Below are 26,595 nucleotides of genomic sequence, written 5' to 3'. Positions count from 1 at the left end.
ACCTCAGGCACAGCTTACGTACTCAGTCAGACCTCAGATCATTTTCGACATACTTGTCCTACCGATCAGATGTGGGAGGGGCTCAACAAAAGAGTTGGCTTTCGAATGTGGGGCCTAAACTTGTCATTTGGGGGCACTTTGGTTATCACAAGATTATTGTGAGGGGGTCATGTGTATGCAAGCTATGAGTTTTATTGTCTCTATTGTATTGTCACTAGCCCTGATAATAATACAGTAATATACCAGTTACTTTTCTTCTGATATGTGATTTAGTCCTGTATAAACACTGATACTTAGAGGGAACATGAAAAGTGAAAATTCTTGAAGTTTTATTATAGAATAACTAGCACATCTGTGGTGCTTAATCCTCTCTGTACTTTAGAAGCAGACCAAATTTTGATTCCTGTTTTTTAAAAATCACATATGATTCAGCATTTTAAAAGTACACTTTCTTGCTCTGTTTAAACCATCTTAGTTCTCTTTAATATTTAGATTTCGAGATGATGATAAATCAGTCCAACTGTAGAAATTAGCACAGAATTAAGTATGAGGTATGTAAGTGGATATAGGGAAGAAAATTATGACATTAAGAAAAAATCCTAGTGCATGGGAATGTACTTCTGGTCAGTAAAAATACATTGTGCCACGCTTTGACTAAAAACAAAGAATAGATTAGTTGAATAATAAAGCTACAGCTGCTAAATATTCTACTGAAATTCAAGTTATTTTGGACAAAGTTTTGTCTACCTGGCAGTCATCCTGTCATACTCAAAAGCATGCAGATTCCTAGGTTTCCCACCTTCCCTCCCAGACATACTTAAATCAGTCCTAGTGGGGTGGAGGGGCTTGGGAATCTGTATTCTTAAACACCTCTCCTGGTGATTCTGAAGACTGGCCAGGTTTGAGAACCCCAGAACCAGGCTTTATTGGTAAATTCTGAAGATGTTTGGGTGGGGCTGCAAAAGTGGGGGAGGCGCAGCTTGGCCTGTGATTCTTCTTATCTCTTGTAAAGATGTCATAGAGTGTGAGCATTCTGGTAACAGTTGTGTGAAAAAAAGGATCCTGTCTTTACTGTGGTTACACAAAGAAAACAGAGTAAGACTTCCAAGAGAAATAATCCTCTTTGAGGATATGGGGACCAAGTGTTTTTCTATTATTGTTATTTATATACTCCAAGTGAGGATTTATAAAAATGAGGATTTAGGTCTCATGGAGAGCCCTGTGATTTAAACTGTTCCAACTAAACAGTTTAATAAATTCTAAAGGTAGCCTTTGACCTCTCACCTGAGTAGAATGTAACTAGTTTCAGAGCTTACCCATAAGATCTGAGGAGCATTTTGTGATGAATGAGCTCATGGCTGAGATCTGTGGGTGGTGATTTTTAGTTCTGTTTCTGCCACCTACTGGTTGTGTGACACTCGCCATGTTCCTTTATCTGTTCACGTGTTTTCATATATGTAAAATGTAGGTTTTAGATTAGGGGATTTACGGTCCTTCCAGCTTTCTATGGTTTTAGGTTTGGATAAAATATGTAGTCGTGGTGCTTACCCATAGCAAATCCAACTCCTAGAGGAGTAACAGTGAACTTGCCACTGAACCCCTCATTAAAAATATTTTATTATGATTTTTTTGAGGTTCAGTGGAGCAAGATCCCCAACCACTGGAAGGATCTCACCTTGATAGTAACTTTGCCAGCCTTCCTTTAAAGAGTATCAGTCTGCAGTGTGCATTGCTTTCTAGAGAGAAAAAAGAATGCTGCTTTATTGTATATGAGAAATTAGCATCAGTCCTCCTAATATTTGATGATAATGATCTTGGAGATATTGGCCACAGACATTTGATGAATTTAATCAAAGAAAAGTTAGAGTATGTAATTAGACCTTTGGTGTTTTAGAGATTTTATAATCCACTTTGCTCCTGTAAATCCTTCTCCCTTTCCCTCCCCCAGAGAACATCTTTTCTAGTGCAGAAATTGACCAGCTTTCCTTTTCTGTTTCAGGATGCAATTCGAAGTCACGGTGAATCAGGTACTTGTCTAAGTCATTTAGCAAATAGTCATGGACTTTTTCTCTTTATGCTGTGCACCTTCTGTTGGCTTACCCATGTGTGAATTCTGTTTGTCTTGTCTATTCAGCCTCACCTTCAGCCTTGTCCAGCAGTCCCAACAATCTGAGCCCAACAGGCTGGTCACAGCCCAAAACCCCTGTGCCGGCACAGAGAGAGCGGGCACCGGGATCCAGCACCCAGGAGAAAAACAAAATTGTGAGTATGGTTAACAGTACCTCTTGCATGTTAGGGTTCAATAAGAAAAGCTTAGTCAGAAATGAGAATGCCTTTAATTTTAGGGTTGGGGGGCTCTAATTAAATGAATACATTATAAATATCAATGCCATTTTTGGCATGCTTACATTGGAAAACTTGCTGGTTTGTTGCAAGGCAGGGCACAACTAAAACGGTATTTTCTCAAAAGACAAAAACTGGAATTATAGTTAATATGTCTATCTTTAAAAGATATGGGAATGGATGGAGTTGGGTTGATCTTTTCTTTGACACCCTCGTTAAACAGACTTTTAACAGTCCATGGAGTATAACAGTGATCTCTGCTTGTTTTAGAGGCCTCGTGGACAGAGAGATTCAAGCTATTACTGGGAAATAGAAGCCAGTGAAGTGATGCTCTCCACTCGGATTGGGTCAGGCTCCTTTGGGACTGTTTATAAGGGCAAGTGGCATGGTAAGTCTGGGGCCCTTCCTTTACTACCAGGGTGAAGTCATGTTTCAGTCCAGAGAGGGCCAGGCAGGCTCACAGCAGCACTCTCCAAGGGTACTTGATTGCATCTGAAGATTGAACTTAATGGTATCTCAGTGACGTTTCATACTGTTCTGAGACTCAACAATGCTATAATTGGTATGAAAACGTTTTCAGGATAATGAGAAATTGGTGAAAAAGAGTTGAGCACCATAGTGAAATGTCACAGTCTCTTATAAACTGATTAAATACAGTGTGCGCCTGGGAGGAACATGCTTTGAAGCTCCTTAAATGTGTTTAAGAGTCTGTTGCTATTAGGAGGGGCATGGATTCTGGAAACTTAAAACTGGAAAGGACCTTAGAGATTTTACATGCCAGAAAACCAAGGTCCCCAAGAGGGGGAACTCACATACCCATGGTCAAACAGTTGTGCACAGGAAAGCCAGGAGCCTCCTAAAACCGATTTCCTTTGCTCTGCCCTGGGATTGGTTGTGGGAATCTCTATCAAACAGGAATGCACAGACTTAATTCTTGAATCTGTGGGGACTTGACATTCTTATTTTAATGGAAACACTTTGTCACTTGGAAGAAACTTTCTATTTTAAGGTCTGTAGCCAAAGCTTCTGTATTTTGTCAACATACTTAACATTTCTGTCAGGTTTTTAATGCCTCTGGCTTTAGGATGTCAGCCAGAAACTGTTTTCTGGAAAATGCTACATGTTCCCCAAAAGACATCTCTTCTAAATTCAGATTTTAATAAAGCAAACAACAACAACAAAACCCCACACAAAACCTAGGGTGCCTAGATGCCTGTGTTTCTACTTTGGATGCCACTGTATTCATCTTTATACATAAATGGACAAAGTTATGAGCATAAAATACATTAGAGCATTAAAATTCAAGTTGTTAAAAACTGAGAAACACTGTGGATTTTCCACTTACAACTAATCATCTGACAAATTTCTCGTTCTTTGCAGGAACTGGCAAAGGACTGAACGTTTGTAGATACATGTAGGGTGATTCCTTTTCTTTCAAAAATTGCGTCTAATATACTACTGGCCTGCCTCCTGGGTCACTGAGAAATTATGCTGTTGCAGAATATTTTCTACATAGATGTCATAAATGTCTTGGTGATCCCTTAGAAAAGAAAAACACAATTTTTTGAGATTGAGTGCTTGTATCTGAGACAAGAAGGCTGTAAGTAATTGCAGGAAGTGGAGCAGAAAACACTGCTTTTAATGCTTCCATTAGGAGTATTTTATCATTTTTATCCGTTTTTAAGCCTCAGCTAAAAGCCAATACATGCAGTTTAAGTTGCGCCCAAATTTAAGCTTCCTCTGATTGAGCACTTTTATTTGGGGGTTCGTAGTTTTTCAGAGCATTAGATTTGCACAGTACTGCCTTGAGCTTCCGTTTTGTCTCAATCTCGAACTTTTAAACGATGGTAAGGAGATGTATCTGCTATAGTGTTCCTTCCATAAAGACAACTGGCAGGATGTAGCTAACATCTAATGCTTTAGGATTCTACTTTTTCTAATTTAAGAGTGTCAAAAGTCAGAGGAGCGAGGAGCAGTGGACTTTTAGCCCCTCAGAAAGCAAGCCGTGGTCTGTGAATGAAGAGGAAAATGAGAGGGTCAAGGAAAGCGTAATTTCTAGATTGAGTATTTTGTGCTATATTTGCTTCCTTTTTTTTCCCCCGTTGCTTTTCTGATTCCTATATATAATAGAACGTTTTATTCAATTTATTAAAAATTACAGCTGTTTTGGTGTCCCCCCCCCCCCCCCCCCCGATTCTGCCCGTCGGCTGTGAACAGAAAAGGTCTTAAAGCAGCCAAAGTGGAGGCCTCAGATCCGTGAACTAATCAGCGCACTTACCTTATGTACGGAAGAGACCCTTTTGGGCCCAAGTGCAGAGTGTCCTTTGGGGCATGAATTTGGGGTCTGATTTGGCAGCCTCTGCTAATTACAAACAACACATTAAAAGAGATGAATATAGCAGTTGAAGCTGTCAGACTGTTAGCAGCGAGGTCACTTACAGCATGAGAAGAAGGCAGCAACCCCCTCAAGAGCAGATCCCCAAACCTGGGAACACTCTTGGGCCACAGTGTGAAGTCAGCAGCCTGGAATAACCATCTATGGGGATCCCCAGCCCAGCCTAAGGCTGAGGTTTGTCATTTTGACTGAGTCAATAAGTAGTGGAGGAATGGTGTTCATTCTATTTCCGTTCTAGAAAGCAGGGGTGTGTATAATAAGTTTTAGACAATCTCAGATGATTAAAGCAGGGAAATTAATTGGTGTTTAAAAAGGTAAAAACAGGGCTTCCCTGGGGGGCAGTGGTTGAGAGTCCGCCTGCCGATGCAGGGGACACGGGTTTGTGCCCTGGTCCGGAAAGATCCCACATGCCGCGGAGCGGCTGGCCCGTGAGCCATGGCCACTGAGCCTGCGCATCCTGAGCCTGTGCTCCGCAACGGGAGAGGCCACAACAGTGAGAGGCCCGCGTACCGCAAAAAAAAAAAAAGGGTAAAAACATTTGAAATTCACCAGTGATAATAGCTCTTCCTTCTTCAATGGTAGATGAATAATATTAATATCTTATTAAAAACATGATACCCAATAGCCATGTATCTTAACTTGTTTGTACTACATTTGCCTCTGACTTTACTATGAAGGGAAAGTAAGAAGTTCTGGTTTGACAAATAATGAGTACTTCCTGTAGTTATTAAGCAGTGTTGCTGAATGCCTATTGCACGGAATGCTGGAGAGGTGGACTTAGTCATGATGTGCTTGGTGCCGAGGACTGCTGAGCAACTAAGTCCCCGGTATTCCCTGCTAGAGGCTGTGGCCACTTCCAACTCCAGAGCTTCAAACAGACAGCTTTTCAATTCATAACTTGCCTTGCTGACAGTTGCATCTTAGAATTCACTCATTTCTTCAGCCAGTGTTTCCTGAGCATTCTTCTAATACCGAGCATTTTTCTAGGGGCTAGGAATGAAGCCCTGAGCAAAACAGATAAAAATTCTTTCTCTTACGGAGTTGATATTCTGGTGGGCATAATAACCAAGAAAAGCAAAGGAGATAGTGTGTCCTAAGTGCTAAGGAGAAAAATGGAGGAAAGCAGGTATAGAGTGGCAGGCCTGGTTCATAGTTTTTAGTAGATTGGTTAGGGAGGAGTCTGCTGAGGAAGTGGCATTTGGGAAGCAGCAACAGCAGATGCAAAATGGGCCACTCACCTGGCCTGTCCGAGGAACTCAAGGAGGTCTGAATGGCTTTAGTAGAATGAGAGAGGGAGAGGCTAATAGCAGTGAGGTCTGGGGTGTGGGTTATAAGGTACCATAAAGACTTTGGATAACATTTGGGTGAAATGGGGGTCTCAGATTGTGCAAGACCTTTAGGAGGTTTGCCCAGCCTTGTCCTGAAAACCAGAGTGATAAGGGAGCTCATGAGTTACCTGAAAAGTCATTCTAGCTCTGGGCATTTCCTACCAGTAGAAAACCATTTTGTATAGGAGTTGAAATTGGTTTTCCTATGGTGTTTGCCCATTGTTCCTACCAGACTGAATCGCTGGTATGGCAGTCCTTGGAGGGTACACATACAAATGAGGCTGTGCTGTAACACAGAGTATGGTCTCTGGGTTTGAGTAAGAAAGTGCACATAATCTGCTGCCATAACTGTTAACCGTGAGCTGCCTGGCCTCTGGATCCCTATGGTGCCATGGGCTCTGTTTTTAGTTTGACCCTGTTCAGTCTTCCCATCAGTGACTTGCATGACTCAGGTATTGTGGATGACTTACACAGCGGTGTCATGCAGATTTGGATAATAGAATTTGGATTTAGAAAAATGGGAGGATTTGAAGTGTCTATGATGATAGAACAAAGAAAGGATGAACTTTTAACAGGAATAAGTCTTGTTCACGAGTCCAGAAAGTAGAGGCTAGAGGTGGAGGATGTTCAGCTGACAGCAGGTCAGAGCGAGTCACTGTGAACAGGCTTTGGCTGCTGATGGATCATCTGAGGTCTGAGGTTGCATTACTGATCAGGTCCAAAATGGGTGACGCTGAGGGTGAGTTCAGCGATGACTGGAGCGTGCCCAGAGAAAAGCTGTGAGAAAGGGAAGGGCTTGCAAAACTAGGCTCATGAACTAGGAAGCAACCCCTTCTGAGGGACCATCCAGCATCTCCCCAAGTCTTTCTTCTGCATCCCTATCTCCAGCCTGTCCCTTTAAACCCCCATCTATTGCCTGGCCATCTCCTGGCCCTTCCTCTCAGTTGACTGCCACATTGAGTCAGTTCACCTTCACAGGGTTTCTTGCCTCCATCTCCTCCTTTTTATCCCTGCTGTCACCAATGTGCCTGCATTGCACCTGCGTTCTTGTAGCAGACTCCTCCTCCCTGGCCTCCCTCCTGTCCTACAGGTGTCAAATCACATGCTATGTTAGAGTTTCCCAAACACAACTTGGCGTTTGTCTCATCCCCCTTACCTCACCTTTGTTCCTGGTGTACCAAGTCTAGAACAGCCCCTTCCTTTGGCTTATATCGCACTTCCTTCAGAAAACTTTTCTATATTCTCTCTGCCAAGGTATTTACTCCCCTCCTCTGTCATCCCCCGACCCCAATCCTGTCTTGGCTCAGACTGCTCCAGAATGGGCAATTATGCAAAAGACTCCTGTCCCTCTACTCAGTCATAAGGAACTTGAGGTTGGGGCTGCATAGTTTACCAGCTGCATCTTCCTAGTTATAAGGTAGCTCTGAATATAGCATATGCAGCTCTGCCATCCAAAGTCAGCAGCACCTTCCAGGCAGCCCTGGGCCCTCAGTAAGTTCATGTGCCAGTGAACTGGATAAGAACCAATTTGGAAGCTGCTGCTAAGTGGGGATTTTAGCTTTAGATGATACAAACAGAGATCACAGGGCAACAGTTAGGGACCTATCATAAGAACCATCTCTGTACCATTTGGTGCTCCCCAAAAGTGGAATGAGTGCTCCAGCAGGCTGCAGGGGGGTGCTGCCAAGGGCACATGCTCAGTTGTGGAGGAACTAAGTCACCTCCAAGTGCCACTGAACTTAACTCCTACTTTGTTTGATCATTGTATTTAGTAAAGTTATTTGTCATGAAAAGCTGAGGTCCTAATGGGGCTTCAGGTAATTTACTATCTTTACAACTATTGTAAGTATGACATAACACTTCTGAAAGTGGCTTCTAAATCGGTAGCACCTGTAAAGTAGCATTGATCCCTGGATGTTTCTGAAGTTATATGAAGAGGCTGGTTTTTACTCACAGTGATTGACAGTCAGTAGTCAGTATTTTAGTTAGAAGTACAGCTATTGGAGTCAGACTAGGGTTCTGATCCTGGCTCCAGCACTTTCTTTTGGCTGTATGACTTTGGCCAAGTAACTAAACTTCAGTTTGTTGCTTGTAAGATGAGGACGACAGTATTAACCTCATAGAGCAGCTACGAGGATTAAAGGAGGTAATACCTGTGAGAGCAGACAGTGCCAGGGTATAGTAAGCAATCAGTATTAATCATTAGGATTACTTTCTAACGGCACTGAAGGCCGAGACGCTTAATTTCAATATATGTCTTTGAATTTGTACAAGGGAGCTTCTCAGGTCTCATTGAAATGTGGCTGCTGAGTTTAGCATCAACTGCTTACTAACTGGCCTGCTTCCGGGCCCCAGCCTCCTGGCCCCGAAGACTCAGTATTTGCTGGGCCATTCATATCCATCTGCTGATGTCATCTTCACAGGCCCAGGTTGTGACCTGTCACACATGACCTTAGCGCTGGGGATGCCAGGCTTGACAGGAACAGTTTAAACCAAGCTGGTTCAAGGCCTGTGGGGCGGTATTTTAAGGATAGTAGTATAATCTAATTTTTTAAGCTACTTGATAATACAGAAATTTGCATAGTATTTGTTCCATCTGTGTAGGTATATGATTTTTGAATAAGTGATTAATTATATCTTCTTCAGATCTAGTGTACATGAAAAATAACAAAGTAAGATCATTCAACTGCACTGACTATAAACTAATTTGCAGGAGATGTTGCAGTAAAGATTCTAAAGGTTGTTGACCCCACACCAGAGCAGTTCCAGGCCTTCAGGAATGAAGTGGCTGTCCTTCGGTGAGTAGAAAGCTGGCCTGTCCCTTGGTGTGGCAGGGGCGGGGTGTGGATGCTGGTACAAGCACCGCAGAGGAAGTAGGCTGCATGGCATCATGACCTGTCTCTGAGGGCTGATGGCTGGGACTGGTGGTGAGTGTTCACTATGGAGTCCTGTGGTTGAAACAACTCCCTCATGAGTGAAAAGGAACGGAAGGTTTCTTCCAGCTTATGCACTTGTTAAGCCTTTAGAAGAGCCCCCTTTGATGAGCATACCCCCTTCCACTGCCTCAGGTCTCTGGGCTCACTACGCTGATAGAACAGCCCAGGTTCTATCTCTGGATTTTGTTTTGACGTAGGGAGAGGTGGGTTCTATTTTCACATTTATTTACAAGAACTCTTTATAGCTAAGTTGCCTTAATTTGGACTTCAAAACCATCAGTTTTGAAGTCTTTGAGTCACTGTTTACACTTGTAGGAATAAACTGAATAATGATGGATTCCATAGATGCGGGGTCCTTGTGACCCCTGTGGGGAGATTGGTGAATATATGTTGATGAAAGAGAACGTCCTCTGTATGATCAAGGCCAGCACTGAGGGCAGTGACGGCAGCCCCTCTATCAGCTCACAACACCAGCTGGTTCATCAGCAGTCGGCTGTGTTTGCTTTGCCAGCCCCTGGACTGTAAGCATGGGTGGTGTCAGGAACATGCAGGGTCTGGTCGGAGACAGTGGGAAAGCAGACTAGATCTCCCTGTTTTGCAGCAGCGGAAGGTTCAGAGCCTTTCTTCTCTCCTCCCCTCCCCTCTCCAGCAAAACCCGGCACGTGAACATCCTGCTCTTCATGGGGTACATGACGAAGGACAACCTGGCAATTGTGACCCAGTGGTGCGAGGGCAGCAGCCTCTATAAACACCTGCACGTCCAGGAGACCAAGTTCCAGATGTTCCAGTTGATTGACATTGCCCGGCAGACGGCTCAGGGAATGGAGTGAGTGAATGGCCTGATGCGTAGAAAATCTGGGGTCCAAGGATCAACTTGTCCCTAAATCAGAACCAAGATTAGGAAAAGCCAAGCCCGTTAAGTGACTTCTGTGATATTTTTGCACAGCTGGAAATGAACCTGTGTGGTGGGCCAAAGGAACAAGAAATTCAGGTTTATTGCCCAAGCTGAGGCTACCCCCTTAGGGCTCAGATTCAGGTTCCAGCAACCGCCCTTAAAATTCAGCCAGACAGGGGCTTCCCTGGTGACGCAGTGGTTGAGAGTCCGTCTGCCGATGCAGGGGACACGGGTTCATGCCCCGGTCCGGGAAGATTCCACATGCCGTGGAGCGGCTGGGCACGTGAGCCATGGCCACTGAGCCTGCGCGTCCGGAGCCTGTGCTCCACAGCGGGAGAGGCCACAACAGTGAGAGGCTCGCGTACCGCAAAAAAAAAAAAAAAAAAAAAATTCAGCCAAACACTCAACACAGTGCGGGTTGCCACCTTCTGGTGGGCATCGTGTCTGAGGTGTAGCCCATCAAGTGTGCTTATTCCACGTAAAGGTTTGATCAGGTGTCACGTTCTGTGTAATTTTTCCTTTTGGAGAATGCTTAAATTAAGGTGATCCATAGCACCTCCATTAAATACTATTGTTTTGGGTCTTTGTGCTTTGACACATTTCTCTGTGAAAGGGGTGTGCGTGTGCGTTTCATTCTTGGCTAAGCCAGGGCAGTGCTTCTCAAACTTTTCCTTGGAAGTACCCCTAATGTGGAGCAGGGGGAACTCCTCATACCCCCCGACGACTAGGAACTTAACTAAAGCTGTGCTTGCAAGTGGTTTATAAAATCTCATGTTGTATTTTTAAAATTCATATGGAATTTGCATTGTGTACATTTCCAGAAATGACTAGTCAGTTATTTTTTAGAGATGAAATTCACTTTTAAAATTCACCCCTTTAAAGTGTACAATTCAGTTTTTTTAGTATATTCACGGAGGTGTAAACCATCACCACTAATTTTAGAAGATTTTCAAGATACTAGATGAAGTCTTTTGTGTCTGGCTTCTTTCACTTGGCGTGTTTTTGAGAGATTCATCCATGTTGTAGTGTGTATCAGTATTCCATTCCTTTCTATGGCTGAAGAATATCCCATTGTATACAGCGTTTTATTTGTTCATCAGTTGATGGATATTTGGGTTGTTGGAATTACTTTTTGAATAAAACTGATGCTGAAAGAAGACCTTCCCTGTTTGTGCTGTGGCCTCACTTTCAGGTGTAGGTCCTGACGTGGACCAGGCTGAACCAGTGCAGGGCCAATCCCCGAAAGTGACTTCTCAACTAGGAGTCAGGCCTTCAAGTGGTTTACTTCTTAGATGTAATTTGAAGCTGCTTTCTACCAATATCTCTCAAACTGGTTTTAATAGACTTATTTTCCCTTCACAGCTACTTGCATGCAAAGAACATCATCCACAGAGACATGAAATCCAACAGTATCCTTTGGTGGTAGTTTCATCTGACTGCTCAGTTCTAAATTTAGGACACTTTTAAAGTTTACCTCAGCAAAAGTGACTCTGGAAAGAGTTCCATGAAAGTTGAGATACCCGTTTGGGTTATGCTTGAAACAGGCCAATTTTTAAATGCTCTTTATTACTAAATTTAACTTGGGAGAATGGGCCTTTTGTCTTTTATGCTTACTTCTAGTTTGTGGACTGTATATCTGGTCAGGCAGTAGCTGCAAGCCAAAAGTTGCAAGATTTTAAAAATTACTACTTAAAATTGTTTCTTGAATGCACAGAAATGGTTTCCTTAGAGATTACTGTTGGAATCAACCCTTTCCAAAGACTTAATGTGCTTTTACAGAAGGGGAATGAATAAAGGTGTTTTTCTTGCTGTAGGGTGTGAAATGTAACCATTTTACATCTGCCTCCCTCCACCAGCCTTTCTCTTTGAAGGGAGTATGGCATTACAGCTACACTTTGCTTCTTGGCCAGTGAGAGGCACAGCAGTTGTGTTGGGTCGCATGATGGGATGTGGCCTATTTTGGGCATGGGTCTGAGACATAGGATACCTTTTAGTGGTGGGTTTTTGGGGACCAACATATTATACCATGAAGGCAGACACCACCGATTTTAAGGAGGTATGAACTACTGGCATGAACTGGGCATCAGCAGATCCCACAAGTCGGCCTTAAACTGCCTGGCTTCTTTACTCAGAACTGAGGTGTTTGGTTTTGATTTCGAAGTCACCAAGTGGTACCTATCCTGTGAGAAATGCCTTCAGGCAGACAGCATTCAGGACTCAGGGTGTTTCCGTTAGCCATTGGAGGGCAGGATGCAGGCGAATGGATGTAAGCAGTCAGCAGGCCACGCTCAGAGTCTTGGGGCGTAAAGGCACCTACGTTATGTGGCAATGTCACAAGGCCAGAGACCCGGCTCCTAGGTGTGTAAATGGAGGCAGCAGCAGCAGTGGGGGGCAAACTGGCTTGTTGTGGCTGGAGCCAGAGAATCTGGTGCCCGGAGCACCTCCTGGAAGGAGCCGCGTTCTAAAGCACTAGCAAATCCAGTGCAGAGAAGGCTGGGGCAGATGGGAGGCCGAGATGGTGCTAGTTAAGAACTTGGGGAAGTTTTTCAAAAGTAACTTGACCATTCTTTTAAAACCACAGTCCTTAACAGGCATTGAGATATATTTCTCCATGAAGGCCTGACGGTCAAAATTGGAGACTTTGGTTTGGCAACAGTGAAGTCGCGCTGGAGTGGTTCTCAGCAGGTTGAACAACCCACCGGCTCCATCTTGTGGATGGTGAGGCGGCTGGGCTCCCTCTAGCAGGGTGCAGGGCCAGGAGGGGTGATGTGATGGGAGGTCTGTATGCAGGCTTCAGGCATTTCTCTACATTTCCTGACCACCTCCGTGACACCTGTAGTGTTGGCAGCCCCTGGGCAAATTTGGGTTTCCTGGAGGAAGCTGGCGACGACGAAGTGCTGAAGCACAGCTCGGGGGGAGTTAGGTGATGGGGAGTGCTGGAATCTCAGAGACAGGATTCCTGAGCTCCTTTGAGCCTGAGAGTGGGAGCCCTTTGGGAAAGAGCTACAGCAGGGCTGAGGCGGGGACTTTCATACCCAGCCCAAGGGACAGCCTGGCTCCTGCATGTCTGTGGGGCGCAGATGGTGACAAATGCACTTTGTCCCCGTAGGCCCCAGAGGTGATTCGAATGCAGGACAATAACCCGTTCAGCTTCCAGTCCGACGTCTACTCTTACGGCATCGTGCTGTACGAGCTTATGACGGGGGAGCTGCCCTACTCCCACATCAGCAACCGCGATCAGGTGCGTCACTGGTGCTGAACAACCCGCTTGCCGTGGAAGCCCCCGGGCTCTGCCCATCTGAGCAACACAGGGTGGAAGGTGCTGCTTTCACTGTTGTTCATCCACCTGTTCCCTCAACTGCTTTCTCTCCCTTAGATCATCTTCATGGTAGGCCGAGGGTACGCCTCCCCAGACCTTAGTAAGCTGTACAAGAACTGCCCCAAAGCAATGAAGAGGCTGGTAGCCGACTGTGTGAAGAAAGTTAAGGAAGAGAGGCCTCTTTTTCCCCAGGTAAGACTTGGCTCAAGGTGCTAGAACTGATTAAAGCAGGAGTTCTTAGTGATACAAACAAGGAGAGAAGTTTCTTGCTGTTTGTTCTATAGGGAGGGACTTGCGTTCTCCACAAGATGATGCAGGTGGGGGTGGGGAGAACGGCCTGTGTCTTTGGCCCAGATTGAAAGCTGCTGCTGCAGAATGCCCTGTCCCCTGCCATGAGAGCATTTTATGGCCTTGTTTCAGATCCTGTCTTCCATTGAGCTGCTCCAACACTTTCTACCGAAAATCAACCGGAGCGCTTCTGAGCCATCCCTGCACCGGGCGGCCCATACCGAGGACATCAATGCCTGCACGCTGACCACATCCCCTAGATTGCCTGTCTTCTAGTTGACCCTGCACCTGCACTCAGGCCACCAGGTGGGAAGGGAAGTCAGCAGGCATCACCTTTTTGCGGGGACAGAGCTCGTCTTCAGAGAAGCTGCTGCTAAGGACCTTCTAGACCACTCACAGGGCCTTAACTTCACGTTGCCTTTTCTATCCCTCTGGCCCTGGGAGGAGGAAGCCATTTGCAGTGTTGGTTTGTCCTGTTCCCCCACAACCCCTGTGCTCATGAGCCGAGCCTCCTTCAGATGCACCGGTGGCTACTGATGGCAGTACATGATCTGGGGCCCCAGCTGTTAGAGTATTTTTAGGGCAAGAAAAAGCACTCAGAGGGGAAATGCAGGTAGCAGGCAAACCAGCCGTGATGTGGGGACATGTGGATTTTGGAAATCAGCTCCTGTGAGGAACGCTTATCACAGGACTTCTCTTCAGAGATACGTGGTGTGGCACCAAACAGGTAGTTTTGCACATAATGCACCAAACAGCCCAGGACTGTCGAGACCGTGGCAGCCTGGAGGAGCCTGCTTTGGTACTATGGACTTGACTTTGGGGACACTGCCTTTTCTTGAAGGTCTCTAGTGCTTTGGGATGGTTTTCCAGAAGAGGTGCTTGGCCTGCCCCTCCCAGTCTCCGCCCTCTCAGGGAGCAGTCTTCCATTGTGCTGAATTTGTCTTCCAGGAGCTGCCCCTATGGGGCGGGGGCGGGCCCCCCCACCCCTGCCCCGCCAGCCTTGTCCCTACATCACATCGTATACAAGGAAGCCAGGAACACAGGTTTTCTTGGGTTTAATTTTGTTTTTATTGCGCCTGACAAAATACAGTTATTCAATTTGTTATTTTAATAAAATAAATTAAATGTAGGTTTAATGGCTGTTTCCTCCTTTTAAAGTAATCCTGAGCTCACAGCTTGAACTCCATTTTGTTCATGCCTTTGGGAGCAGAACTCAAGAAACAGGAAATGGGCCCAGAGCCTCTGCTGGGAATTGAATTCAGCCTTTGTCACCCTTCACTTAAGAACTCCAAACTCAGGTAAAGAGGAGACTTTCTTCTTTAAAGTAAAGTAATGCATTTTATAAAACATTTGGTGTCTACAGCTGTCTATAAAAATAGATAATTTAGGCTTGGATTGCGTTCTGATTCACAAGGTTATGCTCCTTCAATTAAAATCACTACTGATTAAAATCACTACTGATGACAGAAGACTTGTACTCTCTTCAGGACCACCGCTAGATAAGAACCAGAAACTGTTCTTGGGTGCTGTTTTTATGAAATTTAAAATCAAAGCCAGGTTTTACAGATAAGAACATACATGAACCCTCAGGGCACAAGCCAGCAGGTGAGAGTTTCCCTGGAGGCATGTGTGCAAGATTACTCCGATTGTGACCCTACCCTACCACAGACCGGAAAAGAGGGGCCATATCTCTGCTTCCTGCTACTTCAAGAGCCCCCCCCACCCCACCCCCAGGTAAGAAGGTTTATACCTGTCTGCTGAACGTCCTGCAACAAGACTTCTCCCCTGATTTGGGACACTGCAGAGCCCTAAGTCAAGTTTGTGCTAAGGTGTGCAGTGCTCACTTGGTTTTTGAAAAGCAATATACAAATCCAGTGTTGACCACACTATTTCAGTATACTAGGGAGGTTCACCACACAGGAATCCTTTGGTAAGATAAATGAATCTGCTGCTTTAGGGGCAGCTGCACAGTCCTCGAAGACGGGAGGCAGGCTAGTCTGAATCAATCAGTGAAAACGCTGGCTCGTCAGCTGGCCCCCCTGAGGAGTTTGAGGTGCAACTAACATAAACAGCAACTAGGGAAGCAGCAATTCCATATATGTGTTCAGGTTATTTTATATTCTCACCCTTCCCATGGCTGTAATAATGGAGTGGATGAGACCAAGGTTAAATACAACCCCACTCAAATTCAAGTGACACGCCACCCCAGGCTGTCGTGAAGGAAGCTCTGCACACCCTGGCTTGGGGAAGCCTCGGCTGATGGAGCCGAAGACGCAGGGCGACCACCTACTCTTCAGGGTTCTGATGACTCCACTCCGGAGAGGTGCATGAAGAGGTCCCCAAGCTCTGTCATGTCGACGTCTTCAGTGTTGTGGACATGCTGGCTTTCTCGGTTCTCAATGAAATCCCAGAGCCGCACTGAATTAAAGAACTGCAAAAACAGCCAGCAAACATGCCTGGTTATTGCTAAAGGCAACGTGAAAGCTGAGTAGCTTCTATTTTGTTTGCCTACCACATGCCCTTCTGCCAAAGCTACGAGGAGGGGCCAGGAGCAGTCCCCGGAAATGCCTACAGGTGAGTGTTCCTGACTAGAGATGGCGAAGTCCTTACCCTCACGGTGCCTTCAGAACTGAGCTGTTTCCGAGGTTTCTCTGGTTCTGCTAGCCGCCCATCAGGGTAAGCATGGCGGTAAAGGCATTTGCTTCCAAATGGGCAGGTCCCTTTGCCTTGCTCAAAGTATTTACAAGCTTTTTTTCTGAAAAGCAGAAAGAAAGGATCAAAAGAGCAGTGGGAAAATCTGGGGTGCAGATGAACCACTGTCTTCCTCCATCCCTATCAGAGCCAGGTCAGCCTCAGGTCAGAGGGGCTGAAAATGAGGCTCAGAGAGGCTGGATGCTGATTTCTAAGCTGGACAGTACTTGCACCACGATATGCTGCCTCACGTGGAATTGAACGTGCACGGGGCCGCCACTGTGTTTTGAGCCTGCAGTGCTCCAAAGGCCTCCAGGGGCAGGTAGGCCTGAGCATTCCTCTGGGCCAGCTGTCTGGGCTCCCAGGTTCTGAAGCTGGGCTACTTGCCTCAGCTCGAAGTCCCAACAGGAGCTTCACCCAGGAAAGTTCTCCTTCCTCCTGGCCAGCAATGACGTCAAGGTGACCACAGGAAGCCTTCACTTAGGAGTCACAGGGAAAGCAGCAGGCTTTAGCAGCTGCCTAAAGTTACAAGTCTCATTCCAATTTTCCTTGCTCCCCACCCTCCAGAGCAGGGCTTCGTAACTCTATGTGCTACAGAACCCTTCTCGGAACAATGTTTTTAAATGCATAAAAGAAGACACATAGGTCTACAAAATACAGTTATCAGAAAGTTAAAAAAGATTTCCCCCCATCTTCAGTTTCTAGCTACAGACCCCTATGTTACGAACCCCTGCTCCTGAGGAAGCTCAGAACCAAACAGACAACTCCCATTCCTTCTCGCTGAAATGAAATTTGGCTTATGTAATCATAAGTGATCCCACATTGCCGAGGAAGAGATGCCCGAGAAGCCAGAAGGGCGGGGAAGGTGCAGAAATGAAGCCAAATCCCAGCAAAAAGGGCAGGCTGCCGCGGGGATGGGGTACGTGGCGGTGGCAGACAAGGAAGGGACCTTCTTGACTTCAGTGTTCCCTGTTTTCTCAGACGAGGGGACAACAGCAGAGACAGTGGTGAAAGCCCCTGAGGCAGGCCTCAGAGCAGCACAAAGAAAAGCTCCCCAGCGGCTGTCCACTTCCACCAGGTCTGACTCAAGCACAGGTGACCGGGGAGTGGATTTGAGCAGAAGTCTGTGGACCAGACGCCATCCATGGCCCACTGTCCCCAAGGTTCTGAGCAGATCTTCAAATGACCGCTCAAGTGGCAAGTTCTTAACAGGGTCTGCGGGACGCTGGCTTTAACAAACTCGTCAGGTTCAAAACATTATTCTCTGGTCCCCACCCCAAAATGATCACCCCCCTCCCCCAGCCTTATCTGGTTACCAGGGACATAAGCCTCCAGATCACTCCTACTCCATCTCTGTTCTCAGCACCCACATCCAATTGTGACTTCTGCCTACAAAGCACCTCCCCAGTCGACCATCCTCTCGGTTCCCACACCGTTGATGCGTTCGGGGCACCATCCTCTGTTGCCTGCCTGCCTGCTGTGGTCCAGTCTCAACTGGCCTTCTCACCAGGTTCTACTCTCTTCACACACCTCAGAGGAGCTTCCCCAAACAGTGTGTCCCTTGTCGTCCTGTTCTTAAAGACCACTCAAGGCCCCTTCAGACTTGTGCCTGTGTCCCTGTAGGTCCCACATCCTTCGATACACTTCTTTCAACCCCCAGGGACCACGCCCACTGCTCCCCAAACACAATCTGCACCATTCTGCATCCATGTCATCCCATCTGCCATCCCAGCCCCCAACCCCAACACACGGACTATTCATGCTTCAGGGCTCAGGGTCCCATTCCCATCCTGCTTTCCCTGACACTCCCAGGTGGATCCCAGTGCCTTCTCTATTGTGACATCTGGCTCCGGCCTCTCATGATGAATCTGTCACCAGATAACCTGCATCATAATTGTCCTTCTGTAATTTCCCATGAAATTTCTTACTGATTTTTACTCTATATCCCACATTGGTGTTTAGCTTGAGGGAACCTGGCCTGCAGCTCAGTAAATGTCTGTGGAATGCATGAAAACACTGTCATCAACAGAAAGCAAGGCCAGGAAGACCCAAACAGCAATAACGTGACTTTTCGGAGAACTGCAGCAGAGCGCCTTTCTGCAGGCTGGACCCCTCTGCCTTGCCACTCCTGCCCTCTGGTGGACACACAAGAACATCGCAGGAGGTAAAAATGGTAAAACAAGAAGATATCAAGCCTTTAGTAATCAATATGCAACTTAAAGGAACTATTTAAAAAGGTAATACACAGTTTCGCTTTTAGTACCCTTCCTGCAGATGAACTAGAAATACAGACATTCTTAAAAGACCTGAAGGCACTGGAGAGTGAACAAAAGTAGGATTCTTCAAGAGATTAGACACCTGGAAGAATGGAATGGCAAGAGACGGAGTTATCTTTTTAAGAAAAAATAGCACTTAACCTAGAGCAGGCTCCAGGCAAGTATCTACGTGGGGTGGCTAAAACTCAAGTGGAAAAATCAAGTCTTTCTGGCCTGAAGAACAAAAAGAGTTGGTGGAAATCATCCACTGCAAGAGAGGAAACAGTCCCCCAAAGAAAAGGGCCTGGAGAGGGACCCATCCAAATACTGCATACTAAGTCCTCCCAAATCCCAGGCCAGTCCCTAACCCACACATCAATGCAGCAGGCTCAAGGCAACTCAGCTAAGGATAAAAAAACTGAACTGAGATTTGAACTGCTGCCCAAGAGTTTGAGTCGAAACAATTTCTCTGCCTATTAAAACAAAAACATTAACGTTTTATAAATGAACCTAACAGAATCCAGAGTCTCTACAAGGTCAGATTTACAGTGTCTAGGTTACAATCCAAAATGACTCAACTCAATGAAGAATCAGTAAAATGTGACCCATTCTTAAAGGACAATCAACAGAGTCTAACTTCAAGATAACGAGGATTTCAAATTAGCTACTATACATGTGTTCAAGAACATGTGCAGAGAGGAAAAAAGACTGGAGGAAAAAAAAGAACAGAGCCTGAAACTTATAGGACAATATAAAAAAGTCTATCACCTGTAATTAGAATCCCAGAAGAAAAGCAGTGTAGTAAAAAATGTGATGAAACAATGGCCAGACTTTCTCTAAATCTGGTGAATAATATAAACTTACAAATTCAGAGAAAACCAAGCAGTAAAATATGAAAAAAATCACTCCTAGGCAAAGTATCAAACTGCTGAAAACCAGGATAAAGACCCAGAAAAATGACATACTACAATCTGAATCACACATGACTTCTTATCAGAAACTACAGAGGCCAGATTATACAGTGGAACGACATTTGCAAAGTGCTGAAAGAAGAGAGGGGAAAACCCCAAACTATTATCTCAGAATTTTACTCACTGAAAGAGGCGGCAAACATGTGAATAAGACCAATTAGACCAATAAATTCAATGAAAATATCCTTCAAGAATGGGGGGAAAAAAACCCTATTTCTGATAAAAAGAAAACCTTCAAACTCATCACCAGCAGATCAGCAAAAATGTTAAAGGCAGTTCTTGAGGCTGAAGGGCAACTGTATCAACTGGAAGGAATTATATACCAAATGACAGAGCATTGGAAATATTATATATCTGACAAGTTTTAAGGCAAAAGTTATTATTACCTTGTGAGGTTCTAATGCATGTCAGTATTACATCCCATACATTACAGTAAAGTTGCAGGATACAAAATCAATATACAAAAATCAGTTGTTTTTTCATATACTACCAATGAAGTATCATCAGAAAGAGAAATTAAGAAAACAATACCATTTACAACTGCATTAAAAAGAATAAAATACCTAGAAACACCAAGGAGGTTAAAGAGTCATACACTTGAAAACTGCAAGACACTGATGAATGAAATCAAAGACAACACATAAATGGGAAGATACTCCATGCATACGGATTAGAAGAATTCTGTTAAAATGTCCATACCACCCAAAGCAAGCAATCTCTACCAAAATTCCAATGGCATTTTTCACAGAAATAGAAAAAACAATCCTAAAATTTGTACAGACCCACAAAGTCCTGAACAGCTAAAGCAATCCTAAGAAGAACAAAGCTGGAGGCACCGCATTTCCTGATTTCAAATTAGTTTACAAAGCTATAGTGATCAAAACAGTATGGTACTGAACCAGACACACAGATCAATAGAACACCATAGAAAGCCTATAAATAAACCTGTTCATATATGGTCAATTAATTTACAACAAAGGAGCCAAGAATATGCAATGAGGAAAGGACAGTCTCTTCAAAAAATGGTGCTGGGAAAACTGGACAGCCACATGCAAAAGTATGAAACTGGACCACAATCTTGTATCACACATAAAAATTAACTCAAAGTGGATTAAAGGCTTGAATATAAGACATGAAAGCATAGGCAACAAGCTCCCTGACATCTGTCTTGGAGATGATTTTTTGGATTTAACACTGAGAGCAAAGGCAACAAAAGCAAAAATAAACAAGAGGGACCACATGAAACTAAAAAGCTTCTGCAGAACAAAGGAAACCATCACAAAATGAAAAGACAACCTACTGAATGGGAGAAAATATGTGCAAGTCACAGATCTGATAAGGGGTGAATATCCAAAATATACAAAGAACTCATACAACTCAGTAGCAAAAAAAAACCCAATCAGATTTAATGGGCAGAGGAACTGAAGAGATAGTTTTTCAAAGAAGACACACAAATGGCCATCAGGCACATAAAAAGATGCTCAATCTCACTAATCACCAGGGAAATGCAAATCAAAACCACAATTAGATATCACCTCACACCTGTTAGAAGAGATACCTGCACCCCCATGTTCACTGCAGCATTATTCACGATATCCAAGATATGAAAACAAGTTGTTTAACAGATGAATGGATAAAGAATATGTGGTATGTGTCTGTGTGTATATACACACACACACACACACACACACACACAATGGAATATTATTCAGCCACGAGAAAGAAGGAAATCCTGCCACTTGTGACAACATGGATGGACCTTGAGGGCATTATGCTAAGTGAAATAAGTCAGAGAAAGACAAATACTGGACGGCATCACTTTTATGTGGGAATCTAAAAAAAAAAACTCATAGAAAAAGTAGAAAAGTGGTTGCAAGAGGCAAGGGTGCAGGGAAAATAGGGAGAGGTTGGTGAAAGGGTGCAAACTATCACCTATTAAGATGAATAAAGATAAAACACAGTGACTCTGGTTGACAACACTATTGTACAACTGAAATTTGCTAAGACGGTAGAAAAAAAAATTGTGAGGCAATGGATGTGTTAATTAGCTAGATGGGGGACTCCTTTCACAATGTATATCAAATTACCATGATGTACACTTTGAAGTATTTCATAATTTTATTTGTCAATTATACCTAAATAATAAAAAATTATTACCTTGTGCAGTTCTAATGTATGATATGCATTATATCTGTAGCACAAAGATGGTAATGAGGAAGTAACTGCATATTATATAAGGCAGCAGGAACATTAATTCTGACTAAAATATTAGGAGTATATTGTAATCCCAAGAAAAAACCATTAAAAAAAAAGAGATAAGCTAAAAAGATGCAAGTTAAAATGGAATTCTAAACAATATTCAAAATAGCTAACACAGCAGAAACAGCAGAGGTATCCATCAGCAGGGGCACAGAACAACCGGGGTAAACAGGCAGCCCTTGCTTTGCAAGGTTCTGATCATGTGCTATGGTCTGAATGTTTGGATCCCCCTAAAATTCATATACTGAAATCCTAATGTCCAGTGGGATAGAATTAGGAGACAGGTGATTAAGTCATGAGGGTGGAGCCCTCACGAATGGCATTAGTGTTCTTATAAGAGAGCCGGTGAGCTCCTTCACCCCTTCCACCATGTGAGGACGCAGTGAGAGGATGCTGGCCCTCACTAGAACCCGACCACGCTGGCACCTTGATCTTGGACTTCCCAGCCTCCAGAACTGTGAGAAATAAATGCCTGCTGTTTATAAGCCACCCAGTCTGTTGTTAATCTGGAACAGACTGATACACCATGTACGGTGAGTTGAATAGCGGCCCCCAAAAGACAGCTCAAAATCCTAAGCCCTGCTACCTGTGAATGTGACTCTATTTGGAGAAAGGATCTTTGCTGATGGAGTTAAGGATCTCAAGATGAGATCATCCTGGATTAATGGGAGGGTCTTACAGAGAGACCCTTACACGAGTCAGAGGGGAGAGAGAGACACAGAGCAGACAAAGGCAGAGACTGGAGTTATGCTGCGCCCAGAAGCCAGGAGAGGGGCCTGGAACAAATTCTCCCTCAGAGCCTCCAGGAGGAGCCACCCTTGCCCACACCTGGATTTTGGACTTCCAGCCTCCACAAGTGTGAAAGAACAGATGTCTGGTGTTTTGAGCACCCAGTCTGTGGTAATGTTACAGCAGACACAGGAAATGAATCCACCATGGTTTCGTTAAGTGCCACTGGTCCCCCAGCAACACGGTTCAAATTTCTGTCACCACAACACACAACTGTGAGTGACCATGTGAAGCACACACTGTCAGCTCTTCAGTCCAAACCACCATACGAACAGCACATGTGCGCCATGGTCAGTGACTGACCATCTTAACTCTCCTCCCAAGTCTGTCGGTGACTGGTCACTGTGCATCTGTTATTCAGTGGAGCTGTGTTGCCTCCTTGTTGCCCAGTGATACATCCACAAGACATTTTACAAAAACAGATAACTGAAAGAGGAAACTGGCCAACAAAGATAGAAGTGCAGCAAAGAAATGACAAGTGGTAACACTGGAAGTGAAATCTGAATCCTCCGCCGTATTCAGCGCATCAGCAAATCCATCCCAGTTCTTCTAAACAGGTCCAGAATCTGACCACTTCCCATCACCTCCATGCCTCCTACCCTGGTCCAAGCCACTGCCACATCTCGCCTGGACTGTTGTAACAGCCTGACTGGTCTCCCCATTTCCACTTTTGCCGCCTCTTTGAATATATTCTCAGTGGTTCAGCCACAGTGATCCTTTCAGAATATATCAGATCATGTCACTCCTCTGGTCAAAATCGTATGACGGCTGCCCACCTCAGCCAGAATAAAAAAGCTAGTCTATCCAATGATGTACAGAGCCCGACACAATTCACCCCACTCCCCCTGTCCTCGTCTCCAGTGTTCTCCCCACCTGCTTCTCTCCTGTAGCTCCGCCTTGCTGTTCCGAACAAGGCAGACACGCTCCAGCCTCAGAGCTTTCTCTGCAGTGACAGCCCCGTCCCTCTTGAGCGCTCTTCTCAGTCACATGGACATGGCTCGCCGCCTTGCCTCCTCGAGATCTCTGCTCACAGGTCGCCTTACTGACGTGTCCTCTGGGCTCCAGCATGGAAACTGCAATCCCCTCATTTCCTATCCCCATTCCCAGGCTTATTTCACTCCTTAGCCCCACCATATAATAAACATCTTCGTATTTTCTTGTTTGTTTATTATTCTTATTTTTTTCCTTCAGTAGAATGTGAACTGTGTGAGGGCGGGATTTTTGTCTAGTTTGTTTAATACTGTATCTCCAGCAACTAGAAAAGGCCTATCAGACAGATCTTTCATCTCTATTTGCTGAACGAATGATCAGAGATAAAAAGGCTATCTTAGCACTACAAGCAGGATTTCTAAGGGACACCGCTCAGCTTAAAAACCTTGTTAAGCAAGTCCACTTCACCACAGCCTTGCTTGCTCATATCTGTGTCCCCAGAGCCCAGCATGCTGCCCGAGAGAAAAGACACTGAGTGGCCTCCCCACAGGGGAGGCCCTGCATGAAGCAAAGATGGAAACAAGAGCCAGGCCCGCACCAGATCACGCTTGAGCGCAGAGCACTTACCCCATTCCCTGTTTGAAAGCTTCAATCAACTCGTTCTTTTTATTCTGATCTTCTACCCAGTACACACTTGGAATTACAAACTCTGATATCACACGGCACTCTGGACAAGACCTGAAGTAAGAATGAGGTTAGTAAGGGAGAGATTCAGTTACAAATCCTGTGCACACTCCACCACTAAACCTTGTGCTCAAATGCATGACCGCTCCAGGTGTTTTTCCCACCCCGGAATTCTAAAAGGTACAAACGCAATCCTCTAACCTAATTTACTATTGAAACATGTTCTTCTCAACAATAAAAAAGACAACCTAATTTTAAAATGGGGAAAGGATTTGAGTAGGCATTTCTCCAAAATGGCCAATAAGCACAGAAAAAGATGTTCAGTACCATTAGTTATCAGGGAAATGCAAATCAAAACCACACTAAGGTATCACTTCACACCTGCAAGGATGGCTAACATCAGAAATCAAGACCAACTAAGTGCTGGCAAGAATACGGAGAAACTGGAATCCTCCTATGTTGCTGATGGGGATGTAAAATGGTCCAGCCACTATGGATGGCAGTCTGGCAGTTTCTCAAAATGTTAAACACAGAGTTCCCATATGCCCAGCAACTCCACTCCTAAGGGTATACCCAAAAGTTCTGAAAATAGTATTCAAACAAATAAACAAATGTTCATAGGCACACTAGCCATAATAGCCAAAAGGTGGAAACAACCCAAATGTCCATCAACTGATGAATGCATAAACAAAATGTGGTCTAGCCATACAATGGAATATTATTTATAGTCACTAAAAAAGAATGGAGGGGCTTCCCTGGTGGCACAGTGGTTGAGAGTCCGCCTGCCGATGCAGGGGACACAGGTTCATGCCCTGGTCCGGGAAGACCCCACATGCCGCGGAGCAGCTGGGCCCGTGAGCCATGGCCGCTGAGCCTGCATGTCCGGAGCCTGTGCTCCGCGATGAGAGAGGCCACAACAGTGAGAGGCCTGCGTACCGCAAAAAAAAAAAAAAAGAATGGACTGCTGATCCATGCTACAATATGGGTGAACTCTGAAAACATGCTGAGTGAAAGAAGCCAGACACAAAGGCCACAATGTTGTATGATTCCATTTATATGAAATGTCCAGAACAGGTAAATTCATAGAGAAAGAGGAGATTAGTGGTTGCCAGGGGCTGGAAAGAGGGATGAATAGGCAGTGACTGTAGGTAGAGGTTTCTTTTTAAGATGATGAAAATGTTCTAAAATTAGACTATAGTAACGACAGCTGCACAACTAAGAATATACATATATTAAAAAAAAACCCTGAATTGTACTTTTTTTTTTTTTTTTTTGTGGTACACAGGCCTCTCACTGTTGTGGCCTCTCCCGTCGCGGAGCACAGGCTCCGGACATGCAGGCTCAGCGGCCATGGCTCACGGGCCCAGCTGCTCCGCGGCATGTGGGATCTTCCCAGACCAGGGCACGCACCCATGTCCCCTGCATCGGCAGGCGGACTCTCAACCATTGCGCCACCAGGGAAGCCCTGAGTTGTACATTTTTATCTCAATAAAGCTGTTATTTTACCACACGAATGTGTGACTTCAGGCAAGTTACTTGACCTCACCATACCTGAGTTTCCCTATACATAAAATGAGAATGATGATCAGAGGGTCTCTGAGAGAATTACGACTTAATGTGCGTGAAGTTTCTGACAGTACACAGCACACGGTAACTTCTCACTATGACTTAGCTTTTCTCCCACCCCACTGCGGAATTTAAGAATCCTATGATGTTATGTGTTAGTTATCTCTCAATAAGACTGAGGGATAAAACCCTGTGTTGGCTCACTGAGTACATCCCATGTATCAGACATTATGTGAAATGTGTTACATGCACTATTCCATTTAGTCCTCAAATAAGCCCTACGTTACAGATTAAAGAAAAAAAGGCAATCGGCCTACGGGCGGACCACCAGTAACTGTGCCAGAGGCAAATGGGCCTTCTCACACAGAGGATCCCTGCTGAGTGTCCCCACAACACCCTAAATGCTTGGCAGGAATTGTCACCTTCCTTTTTAAAGGAAAAGACAGTTGGGCTCAGGGAGGGTCTGCGACTTGCTCAAGTCCTTGCTCAAGGACTCACCACTCACCTGTGGAGGACAAGGGAAGGCTTCCCTGTGGATGGAAGAAAATCCCCCATCAAACCTTCTCCCAGATTCTGTAGGTAAGACCCCTGCTGCACTTACTTGATGATTGGGTTCTCAAACTGCTTGGCACACCTCCACTGCCGGATGCAGGACAGGCAATACGTGTGGTTGCAGTTGGAAAGGATCCCGAACCTCCGCTCTGAGGCTGACGCTTTCTCGAGGATGACCTCCATGCAGATGCTGCACACTTTGTCCTGACTCGCCTGGAAGGCAAAGGCCTTCTCCATCTCGTGTTCGAATGTTGACATGCAGATCTGAAGTACAGGGAGGGGGGAAGGAAACCTTTGGTTCTGGGCTGGGGAGTGGTGAGAGCCCAGAATGACTGCCAGCCACACAGTACAACCAGGATCGGGAAGGAACGGGGACTGTGGCTGCTTCAGGCAG

General features: G+C 45.1%; 2 protein-coding genes across 7 annotated transcripts in view; one reads left to right on the top strand and one right to left on the bottom strand.

Moving 5' to 3' along the window:
• The window catches only part of RAF1 (Raf-1 proto-oncogene, serine/threonine kinase), a 72,956-nt gene extending 58,316 nt beyond the window's left edge, over positions 1–14,640 (top strand). For all 4 annotated transcript variants that reach the window (XM_067755504.1, XM_067755502.1, XM_067755505.1 and 1 more), the window contains 10 exons: positions 2,000–2,027; positions 2,135–2,262; positions 2,614–2,731; positions 8,780–8,864; positions 9,652–9,828; positions 11,260–11,306; positions 12,497–12,615; positions 13,007–13,138; positions 13,274–13,408; positions 13,637–14,640. In XM_067755504.1, coding sequence (XP_067611605.1) covers positions 2,000–2,027; positions 2,135–2,262; positions 2,614–2,731; positions 8,780–8,864; positions 9,652–9,828; positions 11,260–11,306; positions 12,497–12,615; positions 13,007–13,138; positions 13,274–13,408; positions 13,637–13,780 — 1,113 coding nt within the window. In that variant the 3' untranslated portion in view covers positions 13,781–14,640. The remainder of the gene's footprint in view (positions 1–1,999; positions 2,028–2,134; positions 2,263–2,613; positions 2,732–8,779; positions 8,865–9,651; positions 9,829–11,259; positions 11,307–12,496; positions 12,616–13,006; positions 13,139–13,273; positions 13,409–13,636) is intronic.
• The window catches only part of MKRN2 (makorin ring finger protein 2), a 29,472-nt gene continuing 17,425 nt past the window's right edge, over positions 14,549–26,595 (bottom strand). For all 3 annotated transcript variants that reach the window (XM_067755511.1, XM_067755510.1, XM_067755512.1), the window contains 4 exons: positions 26,251–26,465; positions 24,027–24,137; positions 16,115–16,259; positions 14,549–15,935 (listed from right to left, as the gene is read on the bottom strand). In XM_067755511.1, the coding sequence (XP_067611612.1) occupies positions 15,798–15,935; positions 16,115–16,259; positions 24,027–24,137; positions 26,251–26,465 (609 nt within the window). In that variant the 3' untranslated portion in view covers positions 14,549–15,797. The remainder of the gene's footprint in view (positions 15,936–16,114; positions 16,260–24,026; positions 24,138–26,250; positions 26,466–26,595) is intronic.

The sequence above is a fragment of the Pseudorca crassidens genome, chromosome 10 (genome assembly GCF_039906515.1).
Source record: "Pseudorca crassidens isolate mPseCra1 chromosome 10, mPseCra1.hap1, whole genome shotgun sequence".
NCBI classification, from domain to species: domain Eukaryota; kingdom Metazoa; phylum Chordata; class Mammalia; order Artiodactyla; family Delphinidae; genus Pseudorca; species Pseudorca crassidens.
Note: the sequence above shows the minus strand (reverse complement) of the source record. Positions and strands in the feature narration are given on the sequence as shown.